General features: G+C 41.2%; 1 protein-coding gene and 1 long non-coding RNA gene across 2 annotated transcripts; one reads left to right on the forward strand and one right to left on the reverse strand.

The window, feature by feature from the left end:
• Positions 1 to 336: 336 nt before the first annotated feature.
• Positions 337 to 18,361, reverse strand: POU2AF3 (POU class 2 homeobox associating factor 3). The gene is made up of 5 exons (XM_066605603.1): positions 18,294 to 18,361; positions 8,845 to 8,939; positions 3,707 to 3,767; positions 2,788 to 2,999; positions 337 to 776 (listed from the first exon to the last, which is right to left on the reverse strand). The coding sequence occupies exons 1-5, from the start codon at positions 18,349 to 18,351 to the stop codon at positions 444 to 446; spliced, it is 759 nt and encodes a 252-aa protein (XP_066461700.1). The 5' UTR covers positions 18,352 to 18,361; the 3' UTR covers positions 337 to 443.
• On the forward strand, positions 16,819 to 20,551 carry LOC136631343 (uncharacterized). Its single transcript, XR_010793005.1, has 2 exons — positions 16,819 to 17,095; positions 20,354 to 20,551. It is a non-coding gene; the product is annotated as an uncharacterized lncRNA (long non-coding RNA).
• The last annotated feature ends 3,681 nt before the right edge of the window (positions 20,552 to 24,232 follow it).

Here is a 24,232-nt window from a genome sequence, read left to right on the forward strand (position 1 = left end):
GTTGCATCTAAAAGACGATGGTTCATCAGGCGATTGTTCATTTAACAGTTATGGAACCATCAACCTACTTCTGTCTAATCTCTATAACTGTAGTGAATGCAAGTGCAGTTGCACCCGAGCCCCGAAGCCTTGGATTTGAATTATGACTAGAGATGAGCGAGCCTCGCTCTTTTCGAGTAACTGCATTCTTGTCCGAGCGTGCTCGGGGGGGGGGGGGGGGGATAGCGGGGGAGAGAGTGAGAGAGACATTTCTCTCTCTCTCCCCCCCGCTACCCTATGCCGCTCCCCGCTCCCCCCCCCTGAGTGCGCTCGGACAAGAATGCAGTCGCTCGAGAAGATAGTGTACAAGTGTACAAATATTACAATCATTTGAATGAATTAAAGCAGTTTGTTAATATTGCTTGACTGGAGTAACAAGTTATGTGTAAAGCTCTAGTTGGTGGTTAACTGTACATATTGTAGATATTGAGTTCCCTTGTTAGGAAATCATCTGATGAGGTAAGATATCCAATATAGTCTGTATTAGCGTATGCACAAGAATCCTGTCTGTTTGCTGGTTCTTGATAGTCTATTGAGCAGCAATAAGCACAGTAACAGAATGTGGAGTTGTCCTGATGTTGATAGGCAGGATAAGCCATATCCGCATATGCACAATTCCTGTTGTCCTGGTGAGACGGAGAGCTAAAGCTCTGCGGTACAAACTCTAGACCTTGGTAACTTGGTGAGTATTCAAAAGAGTTTGACATTTCGGATGAATCTGAAGGTGATTCTGGAGTCTGCAACAAAACAATATAAACCTCAGTCAAGACTATACATATGAGAAGATATTTCACATTGGTGACATATATGGCATCCCAAGAGTTCTCATCATCTGCCAATAAAATGAATAGATCACAAAAAATAATTTCCTCCTTTTCTTCCATATTGTTCCAATTGTTGTTTCCTGTACAAGATCAATCTATATATTGGTCTGTAGATTAAAGCCCCATTAAGACCCAACGATTCTCACTCAGCCGTCTTTTGAGCGAGAATCGTTGGGTCTAAATGCACGGACATCGTGCGTTTTTCGTGTCGTTCATCGTTCAATTCTAGTTTTCTTGAATTGAGCAATAAACTGTTATCAGCAGTGCAGGCTGTTATCACAGTCGGCAGCGCTGATAAGATTCTTACAGCCTGTGTTCTACTGGTAGTTCACAGCGGGACGCCGGCTGTAACCGCGGAGAACAATACAGCTGTTTGCTTATGCAGAACAGCTGTATTGTTTGCCGAGTGATAGCGGCGGTGTCCCGCTCCACCTGCATAGCTCTTTAGTATCTACTTAGCTACTATAGACTATGCAAAGATTATCCCTCAAAACTGTCACTCAAACTGTCATTTGAGCAACTTTTGAACGATCATCTGTCAGTGTAAATGGGGTCTCAGGGCTGTCTAATTAAAGCAGCTTTGCATTAAAGATCAAACACTGATAATGAGCCCTGAACAACGAGGTTAGTGCTCATCTATCAAGCCTCCACATTGGCTAATTTTACCACGTTGAAAATGCAATCACCCAACTAACAAGCGTTTGCTTGTTTGTAGGGTGATCAGTGGCACCTTCATGTAGCCCCATGATCAGGCCGTGTTAAAAGTCTAAAGGCCATAAAAGACACCAAGAGTGCACTATTCAAGGTGTAGACTTGTGGACTCACAATTAAACCTTTATGCAAGATGGTGACCTACTATTGTGTCTAGGAACTGCTGAAGGAGTTGTTTCTGTGTGCTTTGCTCAGATAAAAACCACTTTATGAATTTAAACTGCAGTAAACTTCAGGTAGAGGCATATATCCATTCTTTATGTGCTGACAATGTAGGTACCTTCAGCTGGGTTGCGTTTGAGTAGTTTAGATGCATCAACACAAATATGAGTTTTGATAACAAGCATTTTAGCAAGAGCAGCGGTTAATGTAATATAAGCAAGAGCAGAGTACTATAATATAGTAATGTTATAGGGGTATTCCAGTCACTTAACTCCTTGTAGTATTGATGACCTGTTCTCAAATGTTGATTGGTGGGGATCTGCCACTAGGGAACCCCGATGAGAAGCTCACCTCAGCCCTCCCACTCATTACAGCTGGTTGGATGTTGATAGCTTTGTCTGCATTGAAGTCAGAGCCAGAAGTGCAATAGAAAGCATTGCTACCACTGATTTCAATAGGAGCGAAGCATTCTATTACACTTCCGGCTCAGAGCCGGAGGTGTAATAGAAGGCTTAGCTTTCATTAAAATCAATGTAAGTTATACCTTCTATTGCGCTTCCAGCCCCTGCTGCAGTCAGTCCGGCGGCTGAGAACAGCTGATCACAGTGGGTCCCAAGCGGTGGACCCCATCGATCAACTATTAATGATCTATCCTAAGGATAAGTCATCAATACTAAGAGCAATTAAATGCCTGGAATACCCCTTTAGTAACACAAGTGATCACTTGCACAAAACCCCAAATGATTATTTATCACTATAACTATAGATCTTAGCAAGTCTAAATAACTTGCTAATATCAACAACTGGCACTGGTTTTAGCGATCTGTCTAAAAAGACCCTAAGGTAAGTTCAAAGGAAACTGAAGTTAGTGGAAATGTTAAGAATGTATATAATCAGTTGGGTCATTTGGATAGAAAGATAGAAATAGATAGCAACAAGAAACATTTACCACAATGGCCAGCTTTAGTCAACTTGTGCGATGACTTTTTATGTTCTTCATGTGTTAATAGCATCACATTGTATCGAGGAGGAAAGTAAGAATAAAAGTTACCATGTTCTGATAGATGATGGGAGATGGCTGGAAGGCTTCTTCCTGAAAGCACAAAGACTGGTTCTGGAATATGCTAAAACTGGAGTCGGTGAGAGGCTCAGGATGAAGGTAAGCATCCACAAGACTTTCTTCCTGACCACCATAGACTGGAGGCTGCCTTGTCCCTTGGTAACTGGGTACACAGAGTGTAGGCTCATATGTGCTTATCATTTCTAGGATTAGGACACAAGACCATGGTTAGTTTTATGTATACAATGGAAGATTTGCATATCAAACATGAATTAACTGTTTTGCATAATCTTGTTTGCCTTCAACAACAGACTTCATATTTTGATCCTAGTTATGAGTGGACAGCTGACTCTTCTCACATCACATAATAAAAAGTGCTTTGTTCTTATTTGGAATCTTAGATGTTTCCATTCTGAATTCTCAAGAATCCGATAAGTTCCGGGTAAGATGTCACATTAAATATATCATTAATTGTTTGTTTCAAGAGATGATGCTCAAGTAGTTAATGTGTTGACCTTTCAAGTCATTGTAATGTACTAATCTCCAAGACAAACCCCTCTTCTCTAATGAGGATCAGCGTGCCTTGAGAATAAAACAGCGGCACTATAGACTTGATATATTCTCTTTTTACTCTGCAACAAAGAAACCAGTCTGCTGGCTTAAAGGGTAATATATCTTATATACATTAGGCTTCCAGATCAAATATGTCACAAGAAAACCCCTTACATGGCTATCCCGTTGTCCTCATCTGCATTCCTTTTTACCTTTTGACTGATCTGATTGGTCGGAGTAATAATTGAGTAGATCTTAAGTTGAGCTGTGAGCTTTGAGCCTTCCATGTATAAAGAATTCCCTGTGCCTTTGCAATGATTTAGACATTTTTTTAAGATTTTTTTTTTTACACACCAACCTGAAGAAGGAGGAGGAGGAAGGATTGGATGTGAAACTTGCAATTTGTTCTGCCTGGACTCCTGCATAAACAATAATAAGAGAGAAATTTTGGATTAGATATATTGTATTAGAAGAATGCTTCAAGAAGAAGGTAAGCCATAAATCATGTTATTTATTTACATTGCTTCTGAAAATATTGCTTGGTTTTATGTATACTGAGTTGGAAACATTGTATCTGCTGAGGACTTACTGTGTTTAGACAAGATACACTGTAGCAGGAGGAAAGAACATACTGCTGGTATATGGAAAGCACTTGCATGTAATGGTCTAGCATAAAGTAACACAAATATGTATTACATGGCCTCCTTTATTACAATGATCTGTCATTTTTGTTCTATACAATTACGTATTCTTTACCATTGATTCTATTTCTATGAAAACATACAGCTATGTGTTCTGTTATGTTGAGCATAGTCACATCTCGGTTTAGGTTTCCCATATTAAGGATTATTATGACCACAATGTTCCAGGAGATGTGAGGTCCAGTAGCTGATACGTACCAGCATGGAGGGGGTTAATGTTTAAAGGGACTGAGGTGTCCTAGGATTGATCATTGAAGGGGAAGGAGGGGGGAACATATACTCAATGCTGAGTAGGAGAGGCGGCTTATTCTGGTTTATTGTACACAACAAGATCTCAAGTTTTCAATGTCATGAACCAGGAAGTGCTAATGATTTACCTGGCAGCTCCAAATGCAAATATTTCTCACTACACAAACCTTTCAAGACTTGAATATTACTGATAGAAGTACAAAGAAGCATAAAATAACAAAGAAAGAACCCTCTCTTTTTGGGCTGTGACAGAACAGGGTCACTTTTAGTTAAGCTTCGCCTTAAACTTGTCCTGTAACGGTGGTTTCCCCGCACTGGCTTTCATGGCTTTTTTTTGTAGCCTAATGTTTAAAGTCTATAGTGAAATACTCAATGCACTAGAGACTGTTTTTGTTCATGGTGTTTTGGTGGCTTTTTCTGGTTTAGTGTTTTTTTGTTTTAGATGTAACATTCTCCGGGTTTTGGTATTTTTCAGACATTTTTCCAACAGGCTTCTTTAGGGAACTTTCACACAGGACAGAATAATCCGTAACAACGTTGTTGACTATGCCCTACAGTGGAGTATTCAGCTCACAATCCACACTGCTAACATGCCGGTTTTGGTGTGGAATTTAAAATAGCAGAATCCTGCCAGCAGTTCCACATTAAGATTCGCAGTTACCCGTGTGGATTTTGGTGCGGAGTTCAGAGATGGTAAATTCTGCAATGTTGTTGCAGAACATTCCACCCCGTGTAAAAGGTCTCTATGTGTAAAGGTTCACACATAGATTTCTGTCGGAATTTCCACAGCTGAAGAAATCTGCACCTCATGATTTCACCCTTTCAATTGAATTTAAGTTGAAGGGTTGACATCTGCAGTTAATCTACACAAAAATTTGTACCAAATGGTGCAAATTTTGGTGTAAATTTGCCGTGGATTTTCTCAGCTGCAGAAAATCCACAGCAAATGAACTATGTGCAAACACACCCTAAGGCCAGTTTCTGACTAGTGTGTTGCAACATGTCCTTAAGAGCTTACTTTTTCTGCCGTAGGCACAACTACGCTCGGCGGCATGAAGTGTAGCTGCGCCTGCACTTGGGGAATCCCTTCTTGTCGGCAATTTAAGCTCCGCGCCAGAGCACAGGAGTTTGAAAATTACCAGATGAAGACAGGTGCCACACGGTATTTCCCTCATGAAGTTAACTACGTGCAGGGAAGATAGGACAGGTCCGTACAAATCACAGCTGGGAAAAGAGGTGGTGAAGACAAAACCACTGAAATCCCATAGAGATCAGTGGTTTGGTTTTGTCCAGTCATACTGCTGTGATTATCATGGTCATATAAGGGGACAAAACCATGTTTGTCTGAATCCACCCTAAGGGTGACTACCCACTAGCGTTTTTTTTCTGCTGCGAATTCTCAGCGTTTTTTTTCAATTGTCAATGGGACTTTCTAATGTGGATTTCTGTCATACACTTCAATGAAGGGGCCAAAATTCACCGCAAAATCCATGGCAAATCCACAACAGTAGCTGCAGTAGCTGTGAAAACGACTTTTAAGTGTTTTTTTTTTTTAACCACTGGTGGCCTATCTGATGCATGAGATTCTTAAAGAAAGTATTAGGCTGAGGTAGAAAGTAATTGGTTATTTTGCAATGACATGTCCGTGATGGGGCTTGTGGCTTTGCACATATAAATAAAGGGTTTTGTAGGGTCCATATGATGTCTACGTAAGTGCTGGATGGCAGTACTGGGGCTCACTGTTTAGCATTATTGCCTTTTGCCGCCTGCACATGGGCATATTTGCCTTGCGGAATCTGGGGCGGGTGTCCGCCTTTGGATTCTGTAGCAAATACGGCCCATAGCATGCTATTGAAAAATGCGTTTTTCTGCATGCGAGCAGCAATTAATTGTGATTTTCCACTCTTGGAGGAAAAATCACAACATCTTCTATTTTTAAGCGGATCTGCTTGGATGGCTTCCATTGAAGTCAATAGAAGCCATCCAACCCGTGGCCCTTTCACAAGTGACATTGTTGAAAGTTCTCAGATTCCGCATACTGCTCATGTCCGATGGTAAGTCATGTGAACCATCAGCAGTACAAAAAAGAAGACAAAAAGACAGGTATGGGCGGATGCTAGCTGGCCACAGGGTTGGAATCTGACCCAGTCGCATTCAGCTGGCCTTATACCACTAAGGTCTTGGAATTGTATGTTCTCCCCGTGTTTACCTCCGTTTCCTCCCACAATCTAAAAAACATACTGGTAGGTTAAATGACTTCCTATGAAATTGGCCCCAGTTCAAGTGCAGGTATGTCTGAGATGGGGTATGCGGCTTGTGAGTTTGTAAGGTAGGACATAGACCTATCTGACTTCTATGGCATATCCTATGGATATGTCAAGATGGGGATATCCCTTTAACATATAAAAGTCCATACATAGAACTATATTAGGAAGATTTAAAGGTATTTTAAAAGGTGGTCTGTCCATTAGCTGTGCCTGGTATTGTTTGAACTATGAATGATGCAATGTGGCCAATAGTGGTTTAATTTTACTATTAATATTTATTTTTAAAGCGCCATTAATTTTCAGAGCATTACATGAAGTTTCAGTACATAACAAAGAAAAAGTAACAATAACAAACATGACTAAGTGAGTGACAGAGGTAGGGAAGACCCTACCCCCCATGGGGCGATGGAGACAATAGATGAATGTAGAAACTGATCATATAGTGGTGTCAGCAGGCTTACTGTAGGTTATGGGCTTTTCTGATAGGTGGGTTTTCAGGTTGCTTTGAGGTTTTGGAGAAGATGGTGGGGAGTCTGATGTGTTGGGTAGCGATGGGCGAACTTTTGAAAAGTTTGATTCAACTGGTTTGTGAACTTTGAAGTTTGGTTCAAATTAGTGTGAACTGAACTGGAAGTTCACGCAAACTCCAAAAACTAGTGTATAACACTATTTATGAGCCATAAAAGCCCTCTGAGAGTATTATTATTTGTTTTTATGGCTCTTAGACAGTGTTATACACAAGTGTTTAGGACTAATGTTGAGTTTACTGAACCATAAGAGTCCTGTTTCGGGTATAACTTTGTTAAGAGTTCAATTCAAGTTTGTGGCAAACTAAATTTTTAGCAACGTTCGACCCAAAACTAGGTTCTACTGTATCAGTTAACTCAACACTAGTTGAATCCTGAACACTAAGGTTCTACTGGTTCGGTTTGTTCAACACTAGTGTTCAGGTAGTGAGTTCCAGAGTATAGGTGATACAGGAAAAATCTTGGAAGACAATTATGTGAGGAGCAGATGAGAGAAGAGCGAAGAAGGAGGTCTTCCGAGGACCACAGCTTACGTGTGGGTTGATAACAGTATATCAGGTGAGAGATGTATGGAGGGGGCAGATTGTGGTCTGGAGATTATGTGTGGGGAGATATCAAATTCTTAGGGCAGAGATGTATGAAGGGGGCAAGTTGTGGTCATAGTTGTATGGAGAGGACATGTTGTGGATGGCCTTGTATATCATTGATAATATCTTGAATTGGATTCTCCAGACAATGGGCAGCCAGTGAAGGGATTGGCAAAGGGGAGAGGCAGGGGAATAACGGGGAGAGTTTGAATAGCCAGGCAATAGAGTTGAAGATGGAGGGACTCAAAAGTTTTAGTTGTGGTTTTGAAGGAACAAAACAAATGGTATTTTGACCTATAAAACTCTTCAACCCAAAGTGCTCCTATTGTATCAGGGTAAGGAGATCACCAGTGTCTAGAACATGCCCAAGTCACATGAACATCAAAAGCCATGCATTGTGAAAATTGTCTGAAAACTCACATATTAGCTTTCAGGACCTTACTGACATTTGGGGTGGTATATTGGGATTAACATTAACATAATTACTAGGCTTTCAGTGAAGACACGTTTTAAAAGGAAGCCCCCAGGGAAACCTTATGAGTTGTGTCATTCTTATTGCAGGACCTCATGGGTTCTGCATGACAGAGGGATTCAATGAACGCCATAGAGTGATTCTGTGTCCTGCAGCACGTCCCTTGGGCCTTGCTTAATTTTATTCAGAGTGCTCCAAGCACTAAGAAAATCGACATAAAATACTTTGTAAATTAAGGTAAAATCGAGCAGCTCCTGGATGCATTATCCTTTGATAGCAAAATCAGTTCCTATTCCAGTCCTTTCATCGGGGAAGCATTAATTATTTCCTTAAACTACTTCATAAGACTAATTAAATCTTCCCCCGGTCTTTCTTGTCTTAGAGGTCAGCACCCCAGTAACACATAGCTGAATCTGCTACATATACACCCAGAGATTCTTACAAATGTATGTCGATGGATTAGCTAAATATGAAGGCGGAGGACTTAAACCGTACTTGCATGCTTCACAAAGGCATTGTTCTCTTTTAAACAGCCCAGTAGCTTGCCCTATTAATAATTACATATATCTGGCACTGACTTACACAGGTGAGAAAAGCAAACAGTAGTGTGTGTCTACTGGGTTGCAGATGTTAGTATGAACACATGGTATTATGGTTGGGGGCTACTGCATGCATGGGCGTTGGAGGACTTACTGAGGCGGTCTTTTCTGCTTGTAGCGCCCTCCGCTGTTCCAGCATCTCTTTCACAGTCATCCTAACCTTAACTCCTTGGTACACCTTTGGTTTGGCTGGAAAACAAATTGAAGGAAATTAAAATTTGCGTTATGAGAAAAGCAAATAGCATATTTGTTGTGGAGAACCTTGCCAAAGTCATTGCTGATGTAGAGCTCATTATACCTGGAAATTTAGGAATAAGCAGAGCAAGTCTGAGCAAATACTGTACAAGGTATATGGGGCTTTTCTCTATTAACAATGCTGCACATTATAGGACTTATTTACTAATATTGTCTAAAAGTTGGACAGTGCAAACTTAGACTAGACAGTCTAAAATATACCGGTTTTAGCACCGTATTGAATGATAAACTGTCAAATTTTAAGACTGTCTTGTCTAAATTTAGACCACCTTTTAAGTTTCTTAGTCTATACCATAAGGTTTTTTTTCTTTATTAGAAAGAACTTTCTGACAGTGACGGTGATCAATGAGTGGAACAGGTTACCACGGGAGGTGGTGAGTTCTCCTTCAATGGAAGTGTTCAAACAAAGGCTGGACAGACATCTGTCTGGGATGATTTAGTGATCCTGCACTGAGCAGGGGGTTGGACCCGATGACCCTGGGGGTCCCTTCCAGCTCTACCATTCTAGGATTAAAAATTGTGCTGAAATTCTGTAACAGTTTGGAAAAATCTGCTACAATTTAGGCCACAAAACTGTAGAATTTTCAAAGCCGCATTGCATTGCATTAATTCATCCGTGGATTGATTGACTTTGCATTATGTTGCAACAAAGTTTCTCATAGCCCAGGGAAACATGTGGATTATTATGTTAGTGTATCTTTAAATAATTTATACAATGATGTAATACTGTACAGAGGTCCAAATCCTCTGCATGGACTTTGTGATAGAAGATACAATTTTAGCTATCTGAAGCCACCAGAGGGGGCGTATTGCATTGGTTTTATAAATAAAACTAAAAAAAAAAACTAAAGGGGTTGTCCAGAGCTTCAGTACTGATCTTTAGGATAGGTCATCAATATCTGATCAGTGTAGGACTAGTCCCCGAAACCTTGCCAATCAGCTGTTTAAAGGGGCCACAGCATTTGGGAGGGTGCTGGAGCTTCATCAGTGTAGCAACTGTGCCTGTTCTGCAGCTCAGTGGCAATCACTGGTAAGTGAATGAGCAGGAAAAAGACCATGTTGTTGATAAATGTGACATCACAGCAGAAGAAAATTCTGTGGGAGGTGCGCACTCAATACTTGCGTAATTGCACAATACGCTGCACAATTTCATGGGAAACACATCTGGAAGTAATCAGGCTATGTTGTTCAGTAATTCACATTTACTGTACCTGTGAATGTGAACTACTGAATGATCAATATATACCCTGAATGATTAGCAAAGCATGAAATGAATGATAAGTGAACAAATTATTATTCATCGTTCGATTGCTGGCCGCCATGTTTACACTGAATGACTAGCGATTAGAGATGAGCGAACACGTTCGGCCCCGCCCCTTTTTCGCCCGAACACCGAACTTTGCGAACACTTCAGTGTTCGGGCGAAAAAGTTCGGGGGCCGCCGTGGCAGCGCGGGGGGGTGCGGCGGGGAGTGGGGGGGAGAGGGAGAGAGAGAGGGCTCCCCCCTGTTCCCCGCTACTGCCGCCCGCGCCGCCGCGCATCTCCCCGCCCCCCGGCGGCACCCGGACACTTACGCGCGAACACTGCAGTGTTCGGCAAAGCCGGTGTCCGGGTGCGGATGTGTCCGTAACGGACACGTTCGCTCATCACTACTAGCGATCAAATTCGAACCATTTAATTCTTTTTTGAACGATAATCGTATCATAAAAACACACTTTAAGTTCCTTAATAATAGAAATTTCCAACTTCGGTCTCCAGGACTTTTCTTGAGCTGCACCAGTTCCCTGGAATGCACTACCCTGACCTTACTCTTTTCTCCATCTACCCCTCATCTGCATTCTCCCTCAGTACCTGATCTCGTCATCTATCAGTATCCCCCCACATCCCTAAAGCACATCATAGCTGCACATACACATACTGGCTGCTGACTGGTTAATACAGCTTTATGTATACTACCTATCTATATAAGAGATGGCTGGATCATCGTACAGACACTGCTACCTCTTGTGTCAGCCCTATTTCCTAATACATTGTAAGCTCTTGTGAACAGAGCCCTCACTCCTATTGTTCACATTTTGTAAGTAATGTTTGATTTCTGCTCTTTATGCTCCTCTGATTTATAAAGAGCAGCAGAATATGTTGACGTTATATAAATAGTGATGATTATTAGTAGTATTTAAGTCCTGAGAGCCTCTTTAAGCTCCCTGGCTTTGCCTAGTTTGTAGCCCAATTGTAGATTGGGGGCTGGTAAGTGTGGGTCACGGTGTCCTCTACAGTATAAACAATTAGGTATCAAGTCCCTCTCTATTGGCCCACATATATAAATGCCTTAGTGTGTCATGTGGTTATCTAACCACATGGTGGCAGCATTTCGTTTACAAACCAGCAAAGGACACACTAAGGCATATATATCAGATTTGTAACAACGTCCGTGGGGCTGCCACATAGGAGGCGCACACTTCCTTCCTGTATTGCTTGTATAAACAGTGTAGTAGGATGTGAGTGCTTTATGGCAGCTGTAATGAGTGGGAGTCAATAGATGGTGAAATGCCATAGGCTATTACAATTTCCAGGAAGTGCTGGAGTGTTGCTCAGGGTTGTCAACCCCAAGCTTTCTTTCTTCTGGGCAACTTCTTCATATTAGAAAACCATACAGTATGATGAAGATTATAAGTGATGTCTGTACTGATATGAACGAGCTACCAACATTTTCTGATAACTATATACACTCTTTATAAAAAAAATCCAGCCCCTAGGAAGAGTTGTCGCTTGCTGCAAAACTCGGCATGCAGTTACATCTCAGGCAGATATGCAGATGCTTAGAGTTGTAGTGATTAGATCAACGGTCTTGTGACCTGAGACCCTAAGGCCTCATGTCCACGGGCAAAATAATAATTGAAATTTGCACGCGGATCCGCATCCCATAGGGATGCATTGACCACCCGCGGGTAGATAAATACCTGCGGATGGTCAATAAAAGTGAATTAGAAAAAATATGGAGCATGAAAAAAAATGGACATGCTCCATTTAGGTGCGGGTCTCCCGCGGGGACGGCTCCCGCAGGCTTCTGTTGAAGCCTATGGAAGCCGTCCAGATCCGCGGGAGACCTAAAATCAGAATATACTCACCTGCTCTGGATCTTCTCTTCTTCGCGGCTTGATCTTCTCTCCGGCGCATGCGCGCGGCACGCAACCGACGTGCCGCGCACATCCGCAGGGCCGAAGAAAGAAGATCCGGCCGCGATGGAGAGAAGATCAAGCCGCGAAGAAGGGAAGATCCGGAGATGTGCGGAGAGGTGAGTAATTCTTATTTTCAGCCCTCATGTCCGCGGGGCAGGAGGGCCTGAGTTTCCCCGTGGACATGAGGCCTAAAAGTGGTTCCCCCCTTGGCCTGTAAGAGGCTCTCAGAGGCTCCTTGTGTGTAGTGACCTCTTCTTACACTTGTGTAGAGCTTGTTGACCACTAGACACCTCTACAACGCAACTTAAGATATTTTGGCCAGACTTTGAGAGGGGGGGGGGGTGGCGTTATAAGAATGCAAAACGTTGGATGGTCGTATCGACGAACTGCTCTGATATTGTGATCACTTATATCAATGTTACAATCACACATAGAAAGTTTCATTCGATTCCGACACTCCGATTTTTTTGACAATGAGTGTATGATAGTTACAATCACAGTGACCTATTCCAGTACCACCAGCCTAAAATAAATCACAGATGCATCATTTTTTTTAAATCCCGGAGACCGGAAAAAGTATCCTATTTTTACAAACTGTCCTGGCATTTACGGACAGTTGGTGACCTAGGTTCTGCCCGCTCCCTCAGGGACCAGAAAGTGATAGTAGAGATTAGAGATGAGCGAGCATACTCGCTAAGGGCAATTACTCGAATGAGCATTGCCCTTAGCGAGTACCTGCCCGCTCGGAAGAAAAGATTCGGGTGCCAGCGGGGGGTGGGGAGCGGCGGGGGAGAGCAGGGGGAACGAGGGGCGAGGGGAGATCTCTCTCTCCCTCTCTCCCCCTTCCCCCCGCTCCCTCCTGCTCACTCCCGCAACTCACCGCTCCCCCGCGCCGGCAGCCGAATCTTTTCTTCCGAGCGGGCAGATACTCGCTAAGGACAATGCTTAGCGAGTATGCTCGCTCATCTCTAGTAGAGATGTATACAGAGCTTTATCTGTGGGTATAAGGTTGTTATCCTGTATAACATAAGCTACCAGCAGTAATATAGAGCCGTCCTTAACTCCCTGCTGACCCTGCTCCAATCTACAACTGAGCTACAGAAAACAAGAAATATTGGCTTACTGTGACTGTTTTAGTCATTACAGTAATAAATGAAATATTTAAAGGGAATGTATCGCCTATATTTGTTTCACTAGTTAAAACCAGCTAATGAGATATTTTCAATTTTTCTAATCTCTTTTTGTTTTCTGCTTTTTTAATGGTATTTTCTGTACATGATTAAGGGGGTGGCAATTTTGCCTGAGGTACAGTTAAGAGTATTTAGAAATATTCTTTACAGCAGCCTCATAGGCCATAAACACAAAGCACATGAGTGGACCCATTGATGTCTGTGGAAGAGTGTATGGGCATGCTCAGTGATATATGCAGAGGTCATTATATAGGGAGGAGGTGGGATGCAATCATCAACTATTGTGAATGGTAGATCCTCTTGTTATCTATATACAAGTGTTACCTTTCAGTGTAAAGCCCAATTTACATGGGAAAAATGTCGGGCAAACAATGCCCAACACTCTTTCCTGTGTGTACTCGCTCCTGTGCTGTTACACAGGAACGAGTATCACTGGCTCTCTGACAGAGTGGCCATTAGGAGGCCAGGGCGGCTGCAGGGGATTTCACTCCTCACCTTCCCCTCTCCATTCACTTAACACAGCGGCTGTTCAGTACTAAATGGCTGCTATTTACAATGAATGATCATCGTTCAGAATCATCGCTCGTCGTTTATGATAATGAGATGTGGAGAAGTTTTCTCTATAGAACAGGAAGTGTCAGACTATTTTCAAGCTCAGTGATTGTGTGAAAGCTTCAGGATTTTAGGATTTTAAAAAAATATACATTGTGACATCAAAATGTTTTTTTTTTTTAATCACAATCATCTTAACGGGTGACCTATTGTATAAATCAAGTTTTTATGTTAACATTTTTAAAGAACTTTTGAAAGAATATCCTAAAGTCCTGCAGTTTCCACACTCTCCAGTAAGCCTTATAATAGTCAGACACTTCTGTAGAGATCAGTTCTTAGTAGTCATCTCATTATCATCACAGGTAGGATTGAGGCAGTGTATAAAGGTGACACCTATATACATTCTGTTGAAAAAAGTATTGGGACGCATATAGAACTTGATGGAATTTGATTTTGTCCACTTCTTTCAATACGTTGTTGGGCCGTCTTTGGCCCCAATGACTGGTGTAGCCCTTCTATGCATGCTTTCCATAAAATTTTGATAGACCTATGGATTTGCCTCCATTTCTTTGGGAGAAATTCAGATAGGGATGTGGCGAATGATGGTGGTGTTGGGTGTGAACGAGTACGGCGTTGTAGTTCGATTGAGATCCAGACTTTGGGCTGGCCAATGAAGTTTGTAGATGTTCTGCTCCTCAAACCAAGCCAGCTGTATGACATGGTGCTCGGTCATGTTAGTAGAGACACAGAGCTGTACCAAAGTATTGCCACAGGGTAGATGATGCCACATTGTCCGGAATGTCTCTGTACCCATTGGCGCTGAGGGTGGACTTCACTATAACCAATCGCCCGAGTCCTTCCCATCTGAAACACCTCCACAGCATAAGAGAACCTCCTCCAAACTTCCCTGTTGGGATGATGCAGTTGCATAGAAACTGGTCTCCAGGAAACCGTCACACTCGAGTGCGGCCATCTGATTGGAAGATGATTACTGTGATTCCGCTGTCCACAACTTTTGCTTCCACTCATTTACAGTCCAAAAATGACACTCCAAACACCATCACATGCGCCTCTGTGCATCTACTGCTGTGATCTTGGACCTGTATGCAATCTCTCGTCAATATTAACCCTTCGCATGCAGTTTCCTATGGATGGTTCTGGTGCCTATGGATGTTCCAATGTCCTATGAGACCTCCTGAGTGATTGTTTCAGCAGACGATGTGCGTGATGCCTTCACAACTTGTACAAGACTTCGTTGTCCACATTCTGTCAGCTTACAAGGTCTCCTCGAAATTACCTGCACTACACACGCCAGATGGTTTCCATTTCCGAATAACATTGCTAGTAGTGGACATTATAAGGTCCAAAAGCAATGGATGTTCTGCACTGATTGGTTACTTAAGTGACATTCCACCATATCCTGCCGGAAGTCCATCATCTCTACACCTTGTGATGTTCTGATGGTGTCTGTACTAGCATATGTCTGTGTGATACTCTCCTTTATTCTTAATGCTCACACATCCTATTTGCATGTTCTCTCCACCTGACAATACAGGACTGCTGCAGTCCCAATACTTTTGTCAACATAGTGTATAAATAACACAGGATCCACCATCCACAATAGGTGATGGGCACAGCTCACCTCCTCCCACTCCCTGCACATCTGCATATGTCACATTTCATTTCCACAACACTTTCCCATAGAACTTAAGCCCCAGTTACATGCAAAGATGATCGCTCAAAATTTGTTAAAAGGATAACTTGAATGACAGTTTAGTGCGATCATTTTGCATAAACTACTAATGGGCACTAATGCCCATTAGTAGCTAATTAGCTTCATTTGTGTGCAAATGAGCCTCCCTTCGCCATATGCAGATAACAGCGGGTGGTCTGTTATCTGCTTACAGCTCCATTATTCTGCCGCGGGACAGCAGCTGTGAACAGTGTTATATGGAGAATCACAGCGAGTGGTCCCTGCTCTCAGCTGGACAGCCGAATGATGGTTTTTATGCTGAACTAAAAATCATCGTTTGGCTGAAAGCTAACGATAGTAGCATTTACAAGCACCAATTATCGTTCAAAAGACATAGTTTGAACAAACTTTGAGCGATAATCGTTGCATGTAAATGGGCCTTTAGCTCCTCTCCATTGAATGAATGGTTATTGGTGCATGATTTTTGTTGTAAAGCATGACTGCCAAAAAGCATATCCCTGCAGCAAAGGCAATAGTGTGATGGACTGCGCTATTTTTTCCAGCACAAAATGGTATTGGCCTCCATTTCAGCAGTTTTCATTAATGGCCGAGATAGGTTCCGGCTATGTTCTGTCTAACGGTGCTGTTTTTTGGAATTTTAAACAGAAACCCAGACAGGACCCCTTGACGGAACCAATTATGAGGTCTGAACAGAGCCTTTGACCAGTCCTCTGAAAAATGGTGGAATTTGGGTTTTTAAATAAATAATAATTTCTTAGACTTGGATCATTAATTGTGTAAGGATACCCATGCACACTGCGGATTATCCATGGTAACAGCATGCAGATCATTGCTAATTACCGACGGCACCTGGGCTCGCCATATGAAAGAATAGCAAGTCCAGGTGCAGATAAGTGTGCATGCTCTTAGGCTAACCTCACATGGGCGGGCGCGATATGGGGGCAGGATTCATAAATTCGGAATCGCCCCATGTAAAGGCACGTTTACCGTTGATGATGCGCATTGGGTGCTCTTATTGCAGAGGGTCATGTGATTGTAGGCATTGATTAGCAGTGTACAGAATAATTACATAATTCATCATATTTATGAGATATTTGAATCATTTATTGATAATGTATCAGTTTTAATAAAATCCGTTCATTTTTTATTAACCCTTTAAATCACAGCAGACTGGAGGTGAGACAATGGAAGCAGTCTCTTGCCCTGCACATTGCCGTATTCACCGCGTTTCCAGGATTTTACCCGGTACCAGTGTGCCTGCTTCTCCCCTGGGCACCCCTGGCTACAGACTGGCACATGATGCCCAGGTCTCGGATATATCCCATGCTTCCGACGACAGGAGGCAGAGCCGTCTCTCCCGGCAGTGGAGTGCGCGGGCCGGTAGTGCCCGGTGTGTGCGCGGCCCCCTTGCCCAGCTCAGCCGGGCAGCCCCGGTGCGGCCACTGGGAGTCCCAGGTAAGTGCCGGGGGCAGCTGTGCCACCTAGCAGGGCACGGGGAGGGGGAGGGGGGTCGACAGGGAATGGCGCCTGCTCCACGTGTATACGCGGAAGTTACCGCCAGCAGGACGGTGGAAGAAGCTGCTGTATACAGTATATACCTGATCTCACCTGTATACAGTATATACCTGACCCCAGCCCGTCTGTGCAACAGGGGGCAGAGACGTGTGTATGTGTGCATTCAGAATATCCAGAGACCTCACCTGTATACAACATATCCCCTGATCTCACCTGTATACAGTAGCCCCCTGATCTCACCTGTATACCGTATACCCCCTAATCTCACCTGTATACAGCATTCTTCTATCCTTACCGTGTATACAGTAGACCCCATGATCGCACCTGTATACAGCATTCCCCTGATATCACCTTATATACAATATTCTTCTATCTTTACCTTATATACAGTACAGCCCCTCATCTCACCTTGTATACAGCATTCCCCTGATCTCACCTCATATACAGTATACCCCTAGATCTAACCTGTATACAGTACACCCCCTGATCTCACCTGTATGCGGTGCACCCCTGATCTACCTGTATACAGTATACCCCCTGATCTCACCTGTATACAGTAATCACCTGAGCTCACCTTGTATACAGCATTTCCCTAATCTCACCTGTATAAAGTACACCCTCTGATCTCACCTGTGTACAGTACACCCCCTGATCTCACCTGTATGCGGTGCACCCCCTGATCTACCTACATACAGTATACTCCCCGATCTCACCTGTATACAATACATCACCTGAGCTCACCTTGTATACAGCATTCCCCTAATCTCACCTGTATACACTACACCCCATGATCTCTCGTATATACAGTACACCCCCTGATTTCACCTATATACAGTTTAACCACTGACCTCATCTTGTATACAGCATTCTCCTACCCCTTCCTTGTATACAGAGCACCTCCTGAGCTCACCATGTGTATAGCATTCCCCTAATCTCACATTTTATAAAGCATACCGTCTGATCTCTCCTTATATACGGAGCACTTTCTCAGCTCACCTTGTATATAGAATTTCCCTAATCTCCCTAGTATACAGTATACCCCCCTAATCTCACCTTGTATACACTATTCTCCTATCCTTCCCTTGTATATAGCATATCCCCTGGTCTCACTTTATATACAGTATACTCCTGAACTCACCTTGTATACAACATTCTCCTAATCTCACCTTGTTAAAGCATACCCCTTGATCTGCCATGCAGGGCCAAACATTCTGTATATAGGGGTGATACAGCAACACGTCATCAGTATATGCATATATGGAATAAACTGTATACAGCACATAAACTGATCTCTTATGCAACCGCAGTATAGAGACAGGCATGTGTGATCTCTGCTGCACATAATACATGCACTCATCACAGCAGGAACTTCTAAATACCCTTCGTCGGGACAGAAATGTTGTACTGTATATTAAGCATTCTGCAGCAGAAAGTAAATGCACTCAATGCAGCAGGAGTTTATAAATACCCTTTGCAGGGGCAGATATAATGCACTGCTTATAAGGGATATATTACATACAGTATAACACATGATCTCGCCTTCTACATTACTTATCACCTGATCTATGCTGTATATAAAGTATAGTGTATCCAGCAGAACATAATACAGACCACATGTAGGGACAGACATGTTGGACAGTGTATTAGGTGCGCTGCTGCAGGAAGTAAACACACTATAGCATCAGATTACTAAAATCCTTTATTTAATGTATATATAGGTGATACATACTGTTCATTAATACAATATTTCTCATTCTGTGTGCAAAAGACATCTCCTTATATTGTGACTGGGACATGATTTATTATATAACTCAATGCGTGGAAGATACAATGAGACGAAGAGATGTGTATATATAGTTAAATAATGTATAGATAGTTCTATTGTTACACAGCATATTGTATAGTCTAATAGTATGGTATACAGTATAAGTGGTATGCAGTATATAATATAGCATGTAGAAATGATACAGTATGTAGTACACAGTATATAATATAGTATATAGAAATAATATACTAATATATATAGTATATATACTACACAGTATATAATATAGCAACGATATACTGTATAGTATGTGTCACACTTTATAGTATATAGTACACAGTATATAATATAGCAATGATATACTGTATAGTACTTAGTGCACTTTATAGTCTTATGAAATGCAAATGTAAAAAATAACCATAATGGAATATAAAGGTAGAATCGCTTGTTACATTGTATTTTTGCTGCAAGATGTGAGATACCAACGTGTAAATGTTGCATTACTGATGCTATATATATCAGATCCGGGCTAAATAAACACGATTGGGATATTTGCATGTGGAATATGCCTGTATAATGAGTGCACGATGAGGCAGGATCACAGGGACCCTCTGCGCTGCAGCAGCCGCACAATGTGCTCACTTGAGCGGCTGAGAAAACTAGAAATCTCCCGTAGAGAGCGACACCTGCTGGTGACAGGCGGCATAGCAGCACAGTTCTCGTCAGCGGGTCGCGATCGTACGGCTGGGGGAGGACAGAGGATTCAGTCCCGGGGGAAAACGCGCAACGATAGCGGCTTAAAACTTGTCAGTGACCCTTCTAACATGTGCAGATGGGAGGGAGGAGGCGCTGGAAAAGCTATGGATCTTCTGATCGCTGCATGTTACCATAGGGGAAAACAGAAACGCCCAGTTTCCCCGGTCAGAATGGGGGGATCCACAATACGCTGATTTCTAATCTCTTTTTTTGTAAGTTCAATGTCACTAAAATCAGTTGATTTGTCATTGAATTCACATGATCATGCCATTACTGTGCAGGCAGGCAGTGCACTAATGTGAATAATGGCATTATGCGGAGCCCTGTGTCCCGCAGCCCTGCATGCCCCTAGCTCCTAAATGATCCTAAACCCGAAATGTTCAACATAAAGCTACCATAAACAATGCTGATCTCCCCTGACACCCCATCCACCTGCATGAATTCTATCAGCAGCCCTGAACACCCCAGTGCATCCTCATTGCACCTTATTGCACAGCCTGCCCCCCCCACCCCCCATTTACATGCTCCTGCACGAATAAAATGCAAAAAAGCAAAAATGACAAAGTATCAATAGTATAATCTTTTTGTAAATATGCAAAATCTGTTGAATTCAGCATTCGTGATTTGCCCTGGTGCAGCATTCTGCATATTCATGAAGTCTCCTTTCTCTTTTAAAGGTACAGCATGTATGAAGAAAATCAGCAAAACTGCACAAAAAGGACACAAATGTGGACAATAAGAATAAAATCAACTTACCAGACATTGGAGAAGATTAATAGTTTTTTTTCTGGGACCCAAAAACAAAAGAAATCCCTGGTGATGCTGCACCTTGTATAGAGAGCTATTCTCTTCTATAAAGGCAAAATAAGGCTCAAGAGTGTAATTTCTTCAAAGTTCATGAAATAAAGCAAGTCCCCTTGCTGTAAGGGAGACTGTGGATATAGAATACAAATGTATTATGGCTACAGATATAGGTTTGGATTTTTTCCCCACCATGCCATCTATTTAAAAACTCTAGAAACCAATGATTTGACAATCAATGATTGCGCGATAGTTTCAATTTGAATATTCAAAGCCCTAACAAAAAGACAGATCTTTGGGTGAAACAAAGACCTTGTGCATGTAACTGAGGGTCTTTGGTAATAAGATTTGATGTCAATCCCTCCCACCGGACTTTTTTGGAAGAAATTTTTAACATTTTATCAAGGATTCCCCCAAATTAGCAGCAAGAAGGCAAATTAGCCCAATAACTATAGAGCAGAGACCTGCAGATCTCCAGTCACTTGTTTAGATGTAAGAGCTAGTTGTATAGGAGCTTATGGTACAGGAGGCAGATTTTGGGGAGACATCCAGGGCTGATTAGAGGGGTTTTTGGGGTATACAAGGCAGCTAGGCCAGCAGGGGGCGTGGCAACTGAGCAGACAGTGTTGAGCATTGTGTCATTGTATGAGGAGCAGGCCAGGCGCCTTACAAGCTGTGCTCCTCTGCCCATGTGCAGCACATTATTGCTACGTTTACACCTCTGGCCAGGAATTCTGCATAATATGCAATTAGAGAGGTACACTAAATTAATGCATCCGAGTGACATTGTTCTCAGACTGCTACAGTGTAATCCTTAGCTTATTAAATGGATATTTGCTGAAGATACATGCATATACTATGTAATAACTATATATATATATATATATATGAACAAGTATTGAATATATATATATATATATATATATATATATATATATATATATATATATATATACCTTTTTTTTTAATTCAAGATTCGCTCATATGAAAAGTTTCAAAAGTTACAAATCAGTATAAGTGTGTGTACATGTGCGGGTGGTAGTGTTGTCGATGGCAAGAGAATGTGGAGTACCCCCTCTGCCCCTTTAGGGTGCATTAACACGTATGAGTTTGACACCCAATTTCTGTGCTTTGTGAGATGCATGGAAATCACACATGGAAAGAACCCAATGTTTTCAATGGGTTGATATATATGAGCGATTTTTCACTTGTACCAATAGGGTGAGAACGAAAAATCCCAGCATGTCTTATTTGTGGGCAATTCTGTTCAGGAATTGCCCATTATTTTCTATGGGAGCCTCCCCAAAAATCGAATTACTCTCACATGTAAATGTGATTTTCATGCTTGTGTGTTGCGTTTTTTCTATTTTTAGTATTGGAACAACATGCGATCTTCATGTACATGAAAAAACGGGGGTGAAAGCTGCATTAGCAAAGCACATCACAGTCACCAAAAAAATGGCAGGTTTATAAGTGCGATATTCCACTCGCCCATGTACATACAGCCCCAATCCTTTTTAATCCTTATGCAGCATCTAGTACTATTATTATAGGGTGGCCATGCGGTACAACAGTCTGGACATGTAGTAGTGAGATTAAGCTGCAGTATACCCCATAGTGACAGCCATATAAACTGGTAGACAAATGAGAGGTCAGGACTCCATAGACATAAGAGACCCACATACGGTAATACACATGAAGCCATTCATTCTGGTTATTTTCTGCTTTTTGTCCGTATGTGATACAGAAGGTGTTACAACATGATAAATATCAGATTTTTAGCGTTATTTTTAACTACTGGATTACAAAACGTTTTCTGCACGAGCTTTATGTGTGTCATGTAGTAATGGCCTGATGGATATGATGCTTTGGCAGGTAGGCACATATCTAATCTTTATATAAGCTGTTGTATATGTATAAAGCTTATATGTGACACCTATTACCATGCTGTTGGCACATTGGATACAGTACACACGGTTCGCACGTCTCTAATGGGGCATCTTTCTGTGCAGTATTTGCACGTGCTGTATGTTGTTTTTCCTTGTATGTAGTTTATAACATGCTAAGTGTAACGGCAGGCGGTTATGTGTCGGCACAATCAGTAGCAATAATTCGTGTTCCTGCTCAGTTCACACTATTGATAATCTCCAGTGCATACATGTAACTTAAAAAAAAGGAAAAGTCATTGTGAGGGCAGGTCGGTACACAGCGCAAGTGTACTTTAGGTGTAGGTACAAACATAACACTCACGTACACGGTTTTTAGATTTGCAAGTAAGGATAGATAGAAATGTCTATCTATCTATCTATCTATCTATCTATCTATCTATCTCATATCTATCTATCTATCTATCTGTTTCACATCTATCTATCTATCTATCTATCTATCTATCTATCTATCTATCTATCTATCTATCTCATATCTATCTATCTATCTATCTATCTATCTATCTCATATCTATCTATCTATCTATCTATCTATCTATCTATCTATCTATCTATCTATCTATCTCCTATCTATCTAATATCTATCTATCTATCTATCTATCTATCTATCTATCTATCTATCTATCTATCTATCTATCTATCTATCTATGATATCTATCTCTCATATCTATCTATCTCATATCTATCTATCTATCTATCTATCTATCTATCTATCTATCTATCTATCTATCTATCTATCTATCTATCTCCTATCTATCTAATATCTATCTATCTATCTATCTATCTATCTCATATCTATCTCTCTCTCTCTCTCATATCTATCATCTATCTATCATCTATCTATCTCATATCTATCTGTCTCTATCTATCTATCTCATATCTATCTATCTATCTATCTATCTATCTATCTATCTATCTATCTATCTATCTATCTATCTATCTATATCATATCTTTCTATCTATCTCATATCTATCTATCTATCTATCTATCTATCTATCTATCTCATATCTATCTATCTATCTATCTATCTATCTATCTATCTATCTATCTATCTCATATCTATCTCTCTATCTCTCTATCTATGTATATCATATCTTTCTATCTATCTCATATCTATCTATCTTCTATCTATCTCATATCTATCTATCTATCTATCTATCTATCTATCTATCTATCTATCTATCTATCTCATATCTATCTGTCTCTATCTATCTATCTCATATCTATCTATCTATCTATCTATCTATCTATCTATCTATCTATCCATCTGTCTATCTCATATCTATCTATCTATCTATCTATCTATCTATCTAACTATCTCTCTCATATCTATCTATCTCTCTATCTATCTCATATCTATCTTCTATCTATCTATCTATCTATCTATCTATCTATCTATCTATCTATCTATCTATCTATCTATCTATCTATCTCATATTTATCTTCTATCTATCTATCTGTCTATCTCATATCTATCTATCTATCTGTCTCATATCTATCTATCTATCTATCTCATATCTATCTATCTATCTATCTATCTATCTATCTATCTATCTATCTATCTATCTATCTATCTATCTATCTCATATCTATCTATCTATCTATCTATCTATCTATCTATCTATCTATCTATCTATCTATCTATCTATCTCATATCTATCTATCTATCTATCTATCTATCTATCTATCTATCTATCTATCTATCTATCTATCTATCTATCTACCTTATACATACATATATTACTTGAGCATGACTCTATTGCAAGTTCTATGCAAAAACGTCTTTCGCGATCAAGTTTGTTGGTAAA

Source organism: Eleutherodactylus coqui, chromosome 6, assembly GCF_035609145.1.
Source record: "Eleutherodactylus coqui strain aEleCoq1 chromosome 6, aEleCoq1.hap1, whole genome shotgun sequence".
Classification (NCBI taxonomy): domain Eukaryota; kingdom Metazoa; phylum Chordata; class Amphibia; order Anura; family Eleutherodactylidae; genus Eleutherodactylus; species Eleutherodactylus coqui.